Source organism: Carlito syrichta, unplaced genomic scaffold, assembly GCF_000164805.1.
Source record: "Carlito syrichta isolate Samal-C Ts95f unplaced genomic scaffold, Tarsius_syrichta-2.0.1 Scaffold307349, whole genome shotgun sequence".
Classification (NCBI taxonomy): domain Eukaryota; kingdom Metazoa; phylum Chordata; class Mammalia; order Primates; family Tarsiidae; genus Carlito; species Carlito syrichta.
Genome location: NW_007251445.1, coordinates 363,360 through 380,271, shown reverse-complemented (window position 1 = coordinate 380,271; position 16,912 = coordinate 363,360). Strand labels below are relative to the sequence as shown.

Genomic DNA, 16,912 nt, shown 5'->3' with positions numbered 1-16,912 from the left:
AGTGGCCCGGGTCACTCGGACCAGAGTTCTGAGCCATGGAGGGCAGGACGGGCTTGAGAAAGAGGCCTTGGCCCTGGGCTCTCTGGCTCACCCCGTGTCCCCACAGGGTCGGAACCTCCTGCCTCCTGCACCTGGCAACGCCCGGCTCAACTACACGGTGCTCATCGGCTCCACGCCATGTGCCCTCACCGTGTCAGAGACGCAGCTGCTGTGCGAGTCACCCAATCTCACGGGGCAACACAAGGTCACGGTGCGTCCAGCTACTCAGGAGATCCATGCCCCACCTGAACTGCTGATCCTGCCCCAGCCAGGGCAACCGCAACTCTTGACCTTGCCCCAGACTCATCTCAGCCCAGAGGATACCCAGCTCCAGTGTAGGCCCTACCTGGCCCTAACCCCACCTTCACCTGTGTGAGCCCCTGAGCCCTGCTGCTCCCAGGTGCCGTCCTGGATCCCAGCATCCCCAGCCCTGCCAGCCACCTTGGGCCCCTGTTGGCGGGACATTACTCACAGGCAGGGCCGTGGGGGGATCTTGTCCACTGGGAAGGGGCCTCCTGAGCTCTGGGGGAGAGCCTGGGTGGTCCCTGAGCAGCTTGCACCCCACAGGTGCGGGCAGGCGGCTTCGAGTTCTCTCCAGGGACGCTGCAGGTGTACTCAGACAGCCTCCTGACGCTGCCCGCCATTGTGGGCATTGGCGGGGGCGGAGGACTTCTGTTGCTGGTCATTGTGGCTGTGCTCATCGCGTATAAGCGCAAATCACGGGACGCCGACCGCACTCTCAAGCGGCTGCAGCTCCAAATGGACAACCTGGAGTCCCGTGTGGCCCTTGAGTGCAAGGAAGGTCTGTTGGGGTAGGGACTGGGACCAGGTTGGGGGCCTAGGGGTCTCTGAGTCAGGCCCTGTCCTACCCACCCACTCTGGCTCACCTAGTTTACAGCACTCCCGATGACTTTGCCATGCCAGACTCCATCCCAGGGAGGTGGGCAGGGGCCTGGCTGGGGCCTCGGCCTGACCTCAGTGGGTGCCACTCGAGACACACTTGGAGCCAGTCTGTTGGCATTTGTTTCCCAACGGGGCTCTACAGCCAGAAATGGGCCCCTTCATGCTCTGTGCCTCAGTCTCCTCATCTGTAGAACAGCCATGGTGGCAGTGCCTACTTCACAGGGTGCCGTGAGCGATGCTGGGTAGTCGGTGCAGAGCAGCAGAGTGGTGGAGCATGCATATGCATGCTGGCATGGGCTTTGCTCTGGGCCCCTGCTCCTTGGCACCTATCTGTAGTCTCTGGGCACATGCAGAGCTCAGCCTGGGCTGGCCTTTGTCCTGAGGAGCTCTCTGTCAGGGTACACAGGGGCACATCTCCGTTTTGGCCCTTAGGCATGAGTGCAGAAATCAGCTCAGACAGCCTTCACCGGCAGTGGGGGCATCAGTGCAGGCCCAGTGTGTGACAGGTGTCCATGTGATGTGGCTGCCCCAGCTCTCAGTTCCATGTCCCAACGTTGCTGTGTTCTGTGGCTCTTCTCACCTCTGTGCCGGCCTCTCCCAAACATGCTCTTTTCTTTGGTGAGGACATGGCCATGGTAGGTGCACTCAGTTGCTGAGCCAGTCCCTGATGGTCCTACCTGGTTGCCTGTTCCCCCTCCTGGACCTACTCCCCCTAAGGACCCTGAATGAGAGTGGTAGACCCAAGGACAGGTGGGGTGTGGCCTAGAGACAGTGGGATGGGTCGTGGCCTGCAGGGACCCTGCGCGCACTGTCTGTGGGCCGGGAGGAGTGGGTGAGCGGCAGCTCAGAGCTCAGCAGGAGGCCATGGTGGTGGGCTCAGGCTGGAACAAAGGACTCCATGTCCCAGAGGCCCCAGGGGCTACCTGCCACTGCTGGACGTGCCAGAGGCCTGTGTGCCTGAGGTCGTGCACTCATCCCTGGCAGAGCCAGGCCGGGCCCAGGCAGGTGCCTCCAGACTGCCCAACCATGCACTGAGTGCTGTGGGGTGTGATTGACTGGGGTGGGGCAGGGCTTCAGCGCTGAGAGCAGGGAGGGGGACTCTGCCACTAGAGCCTCTGAGAGCCCTGGTAGCCTAGGACAGAGGCCTGGGCTTCTTGGTTGGGTGGGACCAGCTGCTGGCTTTGTGCATTGTGCTCCAGGTAGCAGATGACAGCCCTCGCCAGGGACTGCGGTCATCAAGCTGATTAACCTCTGGCTGGGTGTGGGACAGTGCCTCAGGGCAGATGCTCCTGGGTGCTGAACCAACCTGGGGCAGCTCCACCTTCCTGTTGTCCCTGGCTCTGCCATGTGCCTCTGAGAAGCTAGGAGGAAGTCCTGGGTGTGGTTGGGGGATAGAGCAGTGTTGGTCATCAGTGGTGTTAATGGGATGTCTGTCAGGGCCAGGCATGACTTTGAGCATTTTGCAGGTACTAACGAAGGAATGCTTAGGGAGAAAGGAGGCAGATCCTAGGAGCATTCCTGCTGCGGTGCTGGGGTTTAGGCCATGTAGGTCCAACATGGTAGTGTTAAGACCTCTGGGACTCCACTGGGACTAGAGTGTCCTGTTTGCCCGGGACACTGCCAGTCTTAAAATGTAAAATCCTGCATCCCAGGTGCCTTCTCAGGCCCGGGCAAATCTAAGTGGCTCCATGGTTGACTGGGGCTCACCCTGTCCCCCTGTGCCCTGGACAGCCGTGCCTGGTGGGATTGGAAGCAGATGTGTGTCATGGGCTGGATAGGAGGCAGATGGCCTGAGCCTCCCTTGGAGCTCTGGTCTGCTGAAGACAACTGTCTGATAGGCCATTACATGCGATGCTTTTATTTGCCTGCTCGTGTGTGCATGTGGGCTTGTGGCAGCTCCGGGTCAGCCAGGTAGAGATCCCCGGCTCTTTTTTCTTTTCTTTTTTTTTTCTTTTTCCGAGTTGGAGTCTCACTCTTGTCGCCCAGGCTGAAGTGCAGTGGCACACTCACAGCCACCACAGCCTCAACCTGCTGGGCTTAAGCAATCCTTCCACCTCAGCCTTCTAAGTAGCTAGAACTACAGATGCACGCTACCGCATCCAGCTCATTTTTTTATGATTTATTGTAGAGACAAGGTCTCACCAAGTTGCCCATACTGGTCTCAAACCCCTGGGCTCAGGCAGTTCTCTCACCTCAGCTTCCCAAAGTGCTGAGATTACAGGCTGGGCCACCATGCCTGTCCGGCCCCGGCTCTTAATTAAAGCCTCCAGTAGTCCCCCAGAACCTGCCTGGTGCTTTTCTGGCTCCTGATCAGATAGCACACCCCTGGGTCTGCTGCAAGGCAGACACCTCACAGCTCTGGAATGTTTTCCAGGGCCTGCCCACTGCCCTGCCCTCCTTTGTTCTTGAAGAGGCCGAGCTGAACCTAGAGCAGGGTGGCTGTGTTGAGGGGCCCTAGGCCCAAGGTGTGCATGTGGCAGTTGGGGACTTGAGGACTTGCAGCCCTGGGGCCACACACCTGGCCCTGCCCAACCCCTTTCTGGGTAGCTGAAGGAATCCATACCCTCGAGTTGCTCTACCCTTAGCTACCAGTGTCTGAGAAACAGGAGGCTCCACTCAGCCTGGCCTTGTTGAAGGCGCCTTGTCTGCTCTTGTCTTGGTCGTTCCCATGGGAACCCAGTGAGGGAGAAGATTTTATTCCTGTGTAAGGACTGGGAAAACTGAGGCACAGGAAGGTACACTGGTTTCTGTAAGGCCACCATACCAGTGAAGGGCAGAGCCGGATTTGATCCTGACCCTGAGAGTGGGAGGGTTGGGGCATGAGGGGGCTTGGGGTGGGGGCCAGCAGGGCATACCACCCTGACCCTACATCTGGTTGCAGCCTTTGCAGAGCTGCAGACGGACATCCATGAGCTAACCAATGACCTGGATGGTGCTGGCATCCCATTCCTCGACTACCGGACGTATGCCATGCGGGTGCTCTTCCCTGGGATTGAGGACCACCCTGTGCTCAAAGAGATGGAGGTAGGACTGCTGGCTCTAGGGTTACGGGCTCTTGGAGGCAGCTGCTGTCTTCTGCCCTCCAGCTCCTTAGGTACTGGTGGGCAGCTGGGTGGCACGTGGCAGCCAGTGGGTCCTGGATGCCAGTCCAGGCCTGCAGGGCTCCAGGCTCAGCCAATTTGGGGAGGAGCTGGGAGGCAGAGCCAAGACTAGGCCAGCATGGTTGGTGGATCCTGAGCCTGGGAGTGGGGTGCCTCGCTGGTGTGGCTCCATTTCTCTCAGTGCCTCGGGAGGACAGGAACGAGGGTCTGGTCTGGGGCCTGAAGTAGATGCCAGGCCTCATCCCAGCAAACCACCCCTCAGCTTAGGCTTCTAGTGCTTTCCAGTGGCTGTTCTTTGGGGCCTGCCTCTTGGTTGGTTGGCTGGTTGGGCCCACTCACTGCTCAGCCGGCCTGGTCTTCTGGGTGCTGAGCTTCTAGATGCTGAGCTCCACTCCAGTGTGCTGCAAGGTGTAGGTGTCCAGCTACGGCTCTCTGGGGTGAGTGCACACAGCTGGCATAGTGCAGGGGCCTGCAGAGAGCTGGGCTTTGCCCTGTAGGTGTTGGTACCACCCATCTTCTTGACAGTGAGTCTGGCTAGGGAAGAGGGCTGGCCCTCAAGTCCTCCTGGGCCCCTGGCGGCAGACCAGGAGCCCAGTTCCCAGGTGGCAACAGCCAGTGGCTCGGCAACGCGACTCTGTTACTCTCTGGCCGAGAGTGTCCCATCTGTGTACGCATTGCATGTTGGGAAGCCCACTCCCCCATTGGGCTCTGTTGGTGGAAAGTCGCTCTTGAGCTGGAACTAGACAGGACTTCCTTTCTCTCAACCTTGGGGCCAGGGCTGCCTCAGCTGTTCACTGCCTTCTCATTCTCTCGTCCTGTGGCCATGTCACAGGCTCCATGGCCTCTTCTCACTGGATCTCTCTCCTGCTGCATCTGTCTGATTGCCTCTCAGCGGTGACTCTGTGTGTCCTTCCTGGGTAGTTATCTATCTGCCTGGTACCTGTCTGTTTGGGTTGAGAGCCAGGTATCGCTGGTAGTCTCGGCACAGCCTGGTAGGGGACCCTTCCTCTGACAAGGCTTGGTGTGGACAAAGTAGAGGGGCCCTGGAGCTAGCCAATGCCTGCACTCCACCTCATGCTACATGGCCCAGTCAAGCCTCTCCCTGTCTTTGGACTTCAGCATCTTCACCAGTGAGGTGGAGAGGATGGTTGTGCATTGCTTTTTGTTGTGAAGGCCGAGTGAGGACCTTGACATGCACTCCTGGCACCCAGAGGCTAGGGCTCTGAGCTGGGTTTCCCAGACAGGGGAAGTGCTGTCTGAAGGGCCTGCTTGGGAAGGGTGGCAGGAACCGGCTCTCATTCTGCACCCGACTAACGCCAGCCATGCCTGTGTCATGTCCCAGCCTGGGGTGGGCTTGTCGGGCTACCATGGCGGAAGCCCCAAGGCCAAGGGCTGTTTTGGTGTCCGTGGACAGTGGTGACAGCTTCCAGATCACAGCCATTCTGCTCAGGACAGTTGACGACGCTGTGGCTCAGGGGTCAGGGAAACATGTTACTGGCCTGCCCTCTGGCCCTGCCGGTCTGCACACACCAGCCCGTGCAGTGCGGGGGCTGCAGGCCTGCTCCTGCCCTCAGTTGGGGCTGGTAGCCTCCGAGGTGTGAGTGGGCCGCCGTGCTCTCACAGGTGCAGGCCAATGTGGAGAAGTCACTTACGCTGTTTGGGCAGCTGCTGACCAAGAAGCACTTCCTGCTGACCTTCATCCGCACGCTGGAGGCCCAGCGCAGCTTCTCCATGCGCGACCGCGGGAACGTGGCGTCGCTCATCATGACAGCCCTGCAGGGCGAGATGGAGTATGCCACGGGCGTGCTCAAGCAGCTGCTGTCTGACCTCATCGAGAAGAACCTGGAGAGCAAGAACCATCCCAAGCTGCTGCTGCGGCGGTGAGCCTGTGACGGTGTGGGGCAGGGGGCGGGGGCTACCTCCGCGCCAGATGGCCTGGCCCTGCACCATGGGGCTTCTGGGGGCCCCGCTCCGGCAACTCTGACTGGGTGAGGATGGGGGAGCCACCTGAGACTCATCACTAGGTGTCGCTAGTGAAGACCCAGCATGCTCGGAACCGTCGGGCCCACTGGTGCCTGGTCCGAGTCCTTGCACTCAGAGACCAGGCTCTGGGGTGAAGGTATGGGGTCTCCAGGGTAGACTCTAGGGGCCTCAAGTGCCCACCGTGTGGGTGCCTTTGAGGCTTGACCTTCAGTGCTACAGGAGAGGGCGTGCAGGGTGGGCATGGTGGGTGGGCCTGCTGGGACCAGCACATGCTGGGTAGTACTGATGCCACTTTGCCTGTGTTCTCCACCCCTAGGACTGAGTCGGTGGCAGAGAAGATGCTGACCAACTGGTTCACCTTCCTCTTGTACAAGTTCCTCAAGGTGGGCAAGGGCTGGAGGAGAGTGGGAGTCAGAGGCAGGTGAGCGGTGGGAGGGGAGATGGAGAGAGGCAGGGACCAGGGATCAGAAGGAGGAATGGGGAGAGGGGAAAGGGTGGGAGGCAGGGACCAGGGATCAGAGGGAGGAGTGTGGGGGAGGGGAGGTGGAGAGAGGGGGCACCAGGCATCAGAGGGAGGTGCTGGGGGGAGATGAGATGGGGTCTCTCAGCTGAGCACTGGCTCGGGCTGGGGCGCAAGCACACTGGCCCTGAGGTGCTCGTCTGTGGACCCCCATTGCCTTCCTCCTGAGGCTATCCAGCTCTCACACAGCCCCTGAAGTAGGCGTGGGTTCTGACTACAGACCCAGGTCTCTGCTGGGCTGCTGGGCTCAGGAGGGAGGGGGACGCCTGGGTGGAGGCCTCCGAGGGTCGAGTATCCTGGTGCTAGGTTTGCCACCCATTTTGGCTGCACTGGGCTTCCTCTGAGGATGTCCATTCAAGCTCCTCCCACACCCTAGTGCACGAGCCCTAGCCCTTCTCAGATCAAGGTACAGACCAGAGGTTGCAGCCTGTGGCCCATAGTCTGGCTTGGGTCCAAGTGAGCTTTATCTGGGCTGTGATGAGTTGAGTAAGCTGTCTGCCCTTGAGATGCTGGGAGACCATACAGCTCTAGGTGTCTGGCTTCCCTGGACACATCTGCGGGCTTGGCAGAGAGGCCCACATTCTGGAGAGGCAGGAGGAGCCCAGTGTGTACTAAATGCATACTCTCCTCCTGGCTTCCATGGCCCCCAGGGGCCCCTAGTCGATGCTTTGCAGACCAGGGTGACCCCCAGTGTAGCCTAGCAGTTGGTGGGGACTGGTGCTGACTGCCTGGGTTTGAACCTCCCGATTTGCTGATGGAATCCAGGGATGGCATCTGTCTGTCCACTGACCCTCTTCCTCACTCGCTGGGAAGAGATAGTAGATGAGAAACGCTGGAGACAGGATGAGGGGTGGGCAGGGTGAGCATGGTGAGCAGGGAGGAGGGAGACTTGAGAAGCCTATAGGCCCAGGCCGATGAGGGGAAGCCCCAGGTAGAGGGGGCAACTGGACAGAAGGACCTAGGTGGGCAAGGGGACTGCCCGTGTCTGGAGGTCACACGTTCATGTGTGTGTGGCAGTCCCTGGCACATGGGAGTACCCAGTTATTGATAACATTATTGTCATGCAGAAATGGTAGCAGATCATCCAGATTTGTGCATTTCCTGTAAAAGGTGCAATTCTATTAAGGCTGCTTAACATATTTACATGCTCATTAAATTGGGCCCTGTAAATTAAAAGCAGCAATCCAGGGCAAGGTTTAAAGAGCATACAGCTGGGTTGAGCTGGGTCTTAGCTTATGTTGATCCCTGTGTGATTCTGATTCTCCACACCCAGAGAAGTGGGATGTGCCTGAGCAAATCTGGTCTGAAGGCCAAAGTTGGATGTAGAGAGTGTTTCATACCGGCCTACTGGGAAGGGGTGGGGGGGTCCAGCCCCAGGAAAGCTGGTGGAGCATGGCCCCAAAAGGACGTTGCAGCAGAGAGGGCCATGGCAGGCCCCAGGGGAGGAGTCTGTGCTTGTGGGGCAGGGCCACTCCATGGAAGGGTGGCCGCACTGCAGGTGGGCGCAGAGGGTGTGTGGGGGAGTGGTGGGCAGTCTTGGCCAAGGAGCAGGAGCAGGGATGCAGGGAAGAGGAAGGGCGGGAGTGGAATAGGCATGGGAGGGGACGGGCTGTGTGTTGCGAGCCTGCAGCCCATACTGGCCCCAGGTCTACCAGTTGTCAGTAGGATCCCAGTGACGGCATGGGGCAGGCAGGGCCGAGAGGGGTGGGCAGGGTGAGCATGGTGAGCAGGGAGGAGGGAGACTTGAGAAGCCTATAGGCCCAGGCCGATGAGGGGAAGCCCCAGGTAGCCTCAGGAAGCCTCAGAGCTCAGCTCACTCTCTCCTCCCCTACGGGGTGAGCCTAGCACTGTGCAGAGGAGGAAGCTGAGGCTGGACACAAGGACCCCACCCAAGGCCACGTGGTTGGGGTCCAAACTGGACTGTGCTCCCCTGAGACTGGCCCAGGGCTACTCCTGTCCACATCATTGGTCAGTGACTTCTTGATGCCACAACTGGTTTTTTGGGGGGGTTGAAGTAGTACCTTTTAGAGTAGTTTTAGGACACAGTAAAATTGAGCAGAAGGTGCAGAGTCCCCGTCCACCCTGCCCCCGTTAGCGACATCCCACCGGAGTGGCCCATCTGTCACAATCCATGAGCTCACATGGACATGTCAGTGTCACTCAGTATCCATCGCTGACATGAGGGCTTGCTCTTGGTGTGGCACATTCCATGTATTAGACAAATGTATAATGGCATGTGTCTACCATTGTATCATACAGAGCAGTTTTACTGCCCTTAAGACCCCCCCAAGCTCTGCCTGTCGTTTCTCCCTCCCCTGAGCCCAGCACCCACTGTTCTTACTGTCTCTGTACACTTGTCTTTGCCAACATGTCACATAGTGGGAATTGTATAGTATGTTGCTTTCTCATAAGTAAAAGTAATATGCTTTTAAGTTTTTTTCATTTCTTTCCATGACTTGATAGCTCATTTCTTTTCTTTTTAATGGGCCACAAACTTAAAAAAAGGTCTTTTTGGCTGGGCATGGTGACTCATGCCTGTAATCCAGCACTTTGGGAGGCTAAGGCAGGAGGATCACTTGAGTTCCAGAGGTACAGAGTCCCCAGCCACCCTGCCCTCACACACACACAGCCCCCTACTAGTGGCATCCCCACCAGAGTGGCCCATCAGTCACAATCCATGAACCCACATGGACACATCAATGTCACTCACTCAGTATCCATAGTTGACATGAGGGCTCATTCTTGGTATGGCACATGACAGATAAATGACTGGATCAACCTGGGCTCCAGACCAACCTGGCAGCATAGTGAGACCTTGAATCAATAAAAAAAATTTTTTTTAATTAGCCAGGTGTGGTGGTATACACACCTGTAATCTTGGGAGGCTAAGGCAGAAGGATTGCCTCAACCCAGGAAGCCAAGGCTGCAGTGAGCCATGACCGTGCCATGGCAGTCTAGCCTGGACAACAGAGTGAGACCCTGACTCAAATAAAAAAAAAAGATTTTTAATTGGGGTAAAATACACACAACATAAAAGGTACCATCTTAAGTATGATGTTAAGTGGTATGAAATACATTCATGGTGTTGTACAGCCCTCACCACCACCTGTCTCCATAACTTTTTGCTTGTAAAAATGAAGCTGTCCCATTAACCACAAACTCCCCATTCTCCCCTCCCAGCCCCTGTAGCTATCATTCTGCTTTCCTCCTCTGTGAATCTGACTACTCTAGAGACCTCATATAAGTGAAATCATATAGTATTTGTCCTTTTGTGACTGGCGTCTTTCACTTAGGGTATTGTGGAAGCAACCCAAATATCTATTGACAGATGAGTGGAGAAGGAAAACGTAGATCATCAGAACAATGGAATATTACTCAGCCTTAAAAATGGAGGAAATTCCAGCACATGCTATGACATGGATGAACCTTGAGGATACAACCCTTTTTTATTTTTATTTATTTATTTATTTTTTGAGTTGGAGTCTCACTCAGTCGCCCAGACTGGAGTGCAGTGGCCGCTCCCGGCCACCAGCCTCGACCTGCTGGGCTCCGGCGATCCTTCCGCCTCAGCCTTCCAAGTAGCCGGAATTACAGGCATGTGCTACCACACCCAGCTGATTTTTTTTTTGATTTATTGTAGAGATGAGGTCTCGCTGCCCAGGCGGGTCTCGAACCCGCCGGCTCAGGCAATTCACTCACCTCAGCCTCCCAAAGGCGCGGGATTACAGGCTGAGCCACCGAGCCCGGCACAACCCTTTTTTAAACAATCCAAAGTTTTTTATTCCTTGCTGTCTTTAGAAACAGAAACCTTAACTAGAAATGCAACCCATGCTCATTTTAGCACACCTGATAACACAGAAGTAGAACAGGTGGACGCCCATCCCTCTGAAGTTGTGGGGGTCATGGCGACCAGTGCCTGTCCTTCCAGGCTGGTGTCTAAACTGACAGAGATGTCTGTAAACAGAGTATGCTTTCAGTATTAACAGGAACTATTAGTAATGGGTATTATTTCTCGGAGAACTGTTAATTTTCACAGCACCACGCATCTCACATCCCCTCACCTTGGACAAAGTGTTGGGCCTCCTTTGCAGGTAGGCACAGGTGTTTGTTGGCCTTATTCTTGTTTATTAGCTGCATCATGTTGCCTGGTATGGACATAACAGTCTAACTTGCACTGCTGGCGGGAGCTAGTATGGTTTAAATGTCTCCCACTACTATCAGGGCTGCAGCCAGCATTCGGATGGGTGCTATGTTTGTGTTTAAGTGGGTTTCCAGAAGAGTGCATACCGGTGACCGGGTATGTTCATTTTCATTGTAGTGTATGGTACTGTGTTGTTCTGCAGCAGAGGCTGTGCTAATTCAGTGTTGGAGGATCTTACCAGGCCTGGGATAGCTCTCACTATATTAGTATTTTTCACCTCTGCCAGTTTGATATGCACAAACTGATAGTCAGTTGCTCTAAGCTAGCATTTAGCAAGTTGAGAATCTTTTGTTTCATATGTTTGATTGGCTACTTTTACTTTTCCTCTGAAGCCAAGTTTGCAAATGTCTTATTTTTATCCTTTGCTCATTTTTCTTTCTTTTTTTTTTTTGAGTCAAGGTCTCACTCTATCACCTAGGCTAGAGCACAGAGCGCATGGCTCATCACAGCCTCGACCTCCTGGGCTCAAGCGAACCTCCCGTTCAGCTTCCCGAATAGCTGGGACTACAGGCTCATGCCCCCCACACCCAGTTGATTTCTTATTTTTTGTAGAGATGAGGTCTCACTCTGTTGGCCAGGCTGCTCTCATTTTTCTAGGATTATTTCTTTTAGTAAATTATAAGAGTTTTTTGTTTTTGTTTACACATTCTTGCTCAAGAGTTTTTTGTTTGTTTGTTTTTGTTTTAATAGATTCAGGGGTACATGTGCAAGTTTGTTTACATGGATATGTTGCATAGTGGTGAGGTTTGTGCCCGTCACTGAGTGGTATACATTCTCTCCAGTAGGTAATTCAGCCCTCACTCCCTCTACCCTCTGCCTTTTGGAGTCCCCAGTCTGTTATTTCCTTCTGCATGTCCATGTGTACCCCTTATTTATTGCTCACTTACAAGTGAGAAGATGTGCGGCATTTGACTATTGGAGTTTTTATAAATACACATTCCCCATCTCATAGCTGTTGTGTTGTGCTGAGAAATGATTTTTATTTGTGTGTGGCATGACATAGAGATCTGATCTCATCCCCCCGTGGAGGAGTCCTCATCCTGACATCATTTATTGGACTGCACATACTTGTGTTTCTTTTTCCCTGAAGAGCGGCGCTTTTCGTTAGACATTCTGCACATTCGTGGCTAGGGCTGGGAGTAGCCTGAGTTCGCCTTGTCCGCTCACTGTTCAAGAGGCTGAGACCCAGAGCAGAAAAGGACTGGGTGAGCGCTCAGGTCCTGAGCCTTCATCATCCCTTGCCTCTTAATCTCTTTGACTCCTTCTGTGCCATCAGAGCAGGTCTCATGGAAGAAACGATCAGAGCTGGTACAGTAGCCTGCTGCATGGCTCAACCAGAGCCTTCTCTGAGGACGTGCTGCTTTTAAGGGACAGAGGCTTTGGGGTCGGGTGGATCTGATTTCAAATCCCAGCCTCTCCAGTTATCTGCTGTGTGACCTTGGGCCAGAAACCTCAATCTCTAAGCTCCAGAGACTATAGCTGCACTCCTCTGGCTCTCCATGAGGTCCAGGCCTGGAAGCCCCTGGGCAGGTGTCTGAGGCTCTGCCCTCCCACCACACTCCTCAGATGGCATTTCCAGGGAGAGAGGCAGCTGGTTAAAGCTCTGTCCCTAGACCCGCACCTCTGTCCTCCTCCTTCCTGGCTGACCTGATGAGGCCAAGTTAGCAAACGAAACATAATTTCCAAGACAGGCATGTTGTTGGAAGGTCTTGGGATGACCTGTGCTTGCACCGCTCCTAGCAGCTGTCTCTTTAATTGCCACAGATGCTAACAAGGTGCCCGGAGAGTCTGGTTACAGGGGCAGAGCCATCATTTGTTTGCCAGAGCCTAGTAAATGCGGGGCTACCAGAGTCTGTTCCCCACCCGTGGGGCACACCCAACATCTGAGCGACAGGTGGCCAGGAACTGCAGAGGAACCATGTCCAGGATCTGGGAGACCCATCCGTGCAGTGGAGGCAGCCAGCCCAGGCACTGACAGGGAGGCGCCTGTGGGCAGGGCAGCCCTCAAGGCTGGCAGCACTGGCTGAAGGAGCTTTGGCCGGTGCTTCCTCCACATTGCTGTGATGGCATGAACCTCTTTCTTGGACGATTTCCACTCATCCTGTTCATTCAGCAGGCGTCCACGGAGCCCCTCCAGTGCTGGCTCAGCCCACTGATGGGCACTGGCAATATCGTGTAAACCAGCCAGCCATGCCCTGGCCTCTGGCAGATCCCACTCCAGGGGAGTCGGCGGCAGCAACACCAGGGTCGTTGAGAGAGTGACACGTGCAGGGGAGATCAGGGTGTGGGCTGGGCACTCTGCCCGGGCCTTTCTGCGAAGGGGCACTGGCTTCACGGAAGGCCCTGGGAAGATCCAGGGGAGATTTCTGGCTGTAGGGACCGCAGTGGAAAAGGCCTAAAGTCCCTGGCGGCTGCAGTGTGTGGGAAGCCCGAGGATGAGTGATTGGAGGCAGGAGCAGAGAGAACATTCGCCAAGTCCCGGGGCTGCCCTGCCACACTCTGAGGCCCTTGACTTGGCTGTGCCCTTGGTGCTGGTGGGCCTCCCTGATAACTGCAGCATAGGTGTGTCCTTGAATAATGCATGGCCTAGCTGGGTCCCTCAGCGTCCAGCAGATCCCAGTCACACCCAGAGTTGTGTGATGCAGGGTCTACCCACACCAGCCTTGGGAAGCTTTGTCCTGAGCTGCTGGTCAGGCTCCAGGAGCAGGGCTCTGTTGGGGTCTGAGCCAGGAGACTTGCAGTGGGGTGGATCCACCTTAGTCCTCCTTGGCATGAGCCCTGCGTGCGGTGCTGTGATCTCTGACATGTTCCAGGCCACCCTGCTTGTGTTTTATTCAGGTTTGCACATCAATGTTGATGAGGGTGGCAGTTTTAGTCACTGGTTTCTTTGCATAGCTTCCACTGAGCTTTGGGACCCGGAGTTTACTTGCCACCCAAGAAGCGTTTGGAAGCGCTGCTCTTTGCTCCTTTCTGGAGCCACGTGGATGGCACTGGAAGGACTGAAGGGTTGGGTGAGCGAAAGCCCTGGCTGGCCACAGCCTTGTGCCTTGGCCCTGCAGGAGTGCGCGGGGGAGCCGCTGTTCATGCTGTTCTGTGCCATCAAGCAGCAGATGGAGAAGGGCCCCATCGACGCCATCACGGGCGAGGCGCGCTACTCCTTGAGTGAAGACAAGCTAATCCGTCAGCAGATTGATTACAAGACGCTGGTAAGCACAGGCACCATCCTGGTGCCCAAGCGGTGAGGCTGGGGGAGGCGGGAGCCGAGGTTGATACTGCCCGCCCTGTCCTGCAGACCCTGAACTGTGTGAACCCCGAGAATGAGAATGCGCCTGAGGTGCCAGTGAAGGGGCTGGACTGCGACACCGTGACGCAGGCCAAGGAGAAGCTGCTGGATGCCGCCTACAAGGGCGTGCCCTACTCCCAGCGGCCCAAAGCCGCAGACATGGACCTGGGTGAGTGCTGGGGCCGGGGCAGTGGAGTCTCCTGACAGGCACTAGGGAGCTGGTATGCCAGTGGATGAGCCTGCATGTGCTGGGACAGAGCAGCAGGGTGCATCTGGGAGCCGCTGGCTTGTGTGGAGCTAGGGGGAGCTCGGCCTCAGGCACCAGAGTGGTTTGGAGGGTGTGACATGATGGAGGGCTCTTTGGGCCAGGCGGAAGCGGATGCGTGGGCTACTGCCTTGTCTCGGAGAGGCAGGCAGTGGGTTCTGTCTGATCTGGGAAGCCGTGGGCTTGCGCTGCTGGGGGAGCCTCAGGCTTGTTGGGAGAGGCAGGTGGTGGCCATCAAGGGCTGGAGGGGACCAGATAGCTCTGGGGTGGGGTTCTGGGGCCTGCAGCAGATGTGGCTAGAGACCACCACAGAGGCCTTGATGCCAGGCTGAGGAGTTGGCCTCAAGCTCAGGGAAGCTGGAGCAGATCCCTAGGTCTGGGGCCACTACAGGTGGAGGGGTTGCAGCCCATGGGCAGGCACCCCTGCTCTGGGCCAGTGGTGGAAGCAGCCAGGTAGGGCCAGGCCCCACCGTGCTGCTGGAATCCAGGAGGGCATGAGGTCTGCGATGGCCCTGCCCTCCAGCCCCTTCCTCCCGACAGAGTGGCGCCAGGGCCGAATGGCACGCATCATCCTGCAGGACGAGGACGTCACCACCAAGATTGACAATGACTGGAAGAGACTAAACACGCTGGCTCACTATCAGGTGGCGCCCAGGCCTCCTGTCCCTCTGGCTACAGTGTAGATCTTGCTTCTCCTGGGGCAGTGTGGGCACGAGTGTCCTGACTCCCAGGCTGGAAGATCGTTCTACCTGTCAGGGATAACAGGACAGCGGTCACATGCATGCATCCCAAGCCTCAAGCTGGGCTGATGGGATTATCCTGACAGCCCTGAAGCTGTCCTGATGGGGAAACTGAGAGTCAGAGTGTTGAGGTGACTCACCACCAAGCCCAGCGCCAGTGTGTCACTGGGGTCCCCAGCTGGGCGGGGTGGGCACGTGGCATTGTGATGGTGCCTTGGTGGGTCATGGCATCTCTGACCGTCTGCCCCCAGGTGACTGATGGGTCCTCGGTGGCGCTGGTGCCCAAGCAGACATCTGCCTACAATATCTCCAACTCCTCCACCTTCACCAAGTCCCTCAGCAGATATGGTGAGGGCCTGGGCATGGGACTGCGGGTGGGTCTGCAGCCCGGGCAGGATGCCTCCCGAGCTCCACGCTGCAGCAGGCCAGATGCAATGACAGGGACCTGCCCCTGGGACGCTGGCCCTTCCCTGGGTTCTGGAGGCTGGGCCTCTCTCCCGACATGCATATCCGTGCTCATCTGTGCTGCCTGCATGGTGCCATTGCCCTCCCCAGAAGCCCAGGGGTGGGGGTGACGCCTCTGGTCTTCAGATGAGGAGACTGAGGTTCAGTTGGGGAGCTGCCTCACAGAAGGAGGGCCAGGGTGGAGCCGTGGGAGTGGGACGAGGAGCTGCCCACTGATGGGCCTGGTGCCGCAGAGAGCATGCTGCGCACAGCCAGCAGCCCCGACAGCCTGCGCTCGCGCACACCCATGATCACACCTGACCTGGAGAGCGGCACCAAACTGTGGCACCTGGTGAAGAATCATGACCACCTGGACCAGCGCGAGGGTGACCGTGGTAGCAAGATGGTCTCGGAGATCTACCTGACGCGGCTCCTGGCCACCAAGGTAGGCTCAGGTGGGCAGTGTGTGGAGGGGACGCAGAGCCCCGCATCTGGCCCACTCGCGCGACCGCATGCCTGATCAACCGGGGGTGTGGGTTGCCCAGTGGAGCCCTGGAGCCCTGTGCCTTGCCCATCCACAGGGCACACTGCAGAAGTTTGTGGATGATCTGTTTGAGACCATCTTCAGCACGGCGCACCGGGGCTCGGCCCTGCCACTGGCCATCAAGTACATGTTTGACTTCCTGGATGAGCAGGCTGACAAGCACCAGATCCATGATGCTGATGTGCGCCACACCTGGAAGAGCAACTGGTAACTGCGTGGGGATGCGTGGGGATGAGCGGGGATGCTGCCAAGGCCAGGGCCCAGGACCCTTGGTCCACTACTGTGGAGCTCTCAACCCTTCTGTGAGAGCTGTGTACAGCTGCCCTGGGTATACATGACCGTGCAAGTGTGTGTGGGCACCGTATGAGAAATGGGCATGGTGGGCCAGCCCAAACTGACCAGTCGGTGACAAGGCTGACAGCGACTGGCATGAGGCACTTGGAGCCTTGCCACAGAGCAAGGCCTGAGTGGAGCTGGCCAGACTATGTGCCATGGTCACATGGCAGTGAGTGTGGAGTCAGAGCTTGTCCTGGGCCCCTGGGCTGCACTGTGTACAGCTACGCAGGCGTAAGCTGGGGCTCCACCTGCCTGGGTGGGTCCTTCCACAGAGTGCCTGTGCCCCAGCAGGGTGGTCCCTTGCATTCCTGGGGCCTGGCTCCCTTCTAGGCAGTGGCCTCCTCCCTGGTCACATGCTGCCCAACTCTGTGATGCTGGCTTCCTCTGCTTCCCAGGTAGTCCGGCCCCCAGTGTTCCCAAGCCTCTCGCTACCCACTCAGGGCTCCAGCCCCAGCAGATAGCAGGCTCCTGCCTGCTGCCGGGATCCTTCTGTGTGCCCCTGTCTTCCAGCCCCTACAGCCTTGCGGGTTCTGGAAGAGGGACTGCTCAGACC

At 57.0% G+C, this 16,912-nt stretch overlaps 1 protein-coding gene across 1 annotated transcript in view; it reads left to right on the top strand.

The window, feature by feature from the left end:
- The window catches only part of PLXNA1 (plexin A1), a 49,115-nt gene that overhangs the window by 28,542 nt on the left and 3,661 nt on the right, over positions 1–16,912 (top strand). The window contains exons 18-28 of the mRNA XM_008064473.2: positions 107–250; positions 607–841; positions 3,824–3,966; positions 5,667–5,923; positions 6,343–6,409; positions 13,807–13,953; positions 14,040–14,199; positions 14,836–14,939; positions 15,287–15,383; positions 15,734–15,924; positions 16,061–16,230. Coding sequence (XP_008062664.1) covers positions 107–250; positions 607–841; positions 3,824–3,966; positions 5,667–5,923; positions 6,343–6,409; positions 13,807–13,953; positions 14,040–14,199; positions 14,836–14,939; positions 15,287–15,383; positions 15,734–15,924; positions 16,061–16,230 — 1,715 coding nt within the window. The remainder of the gene's footprint in view (positions 1–106; positions 251–606; positions 842–3,823; positions 3,967–5,666; positions 5,924–6,342; positions 6,410–13,806; positions 13,954–14,039; positions 14,200–14,835; positions 14,940–15,286; positions 15,384–15,733; positions 15,925–16,060; positions 16,231–16,912) is intronic.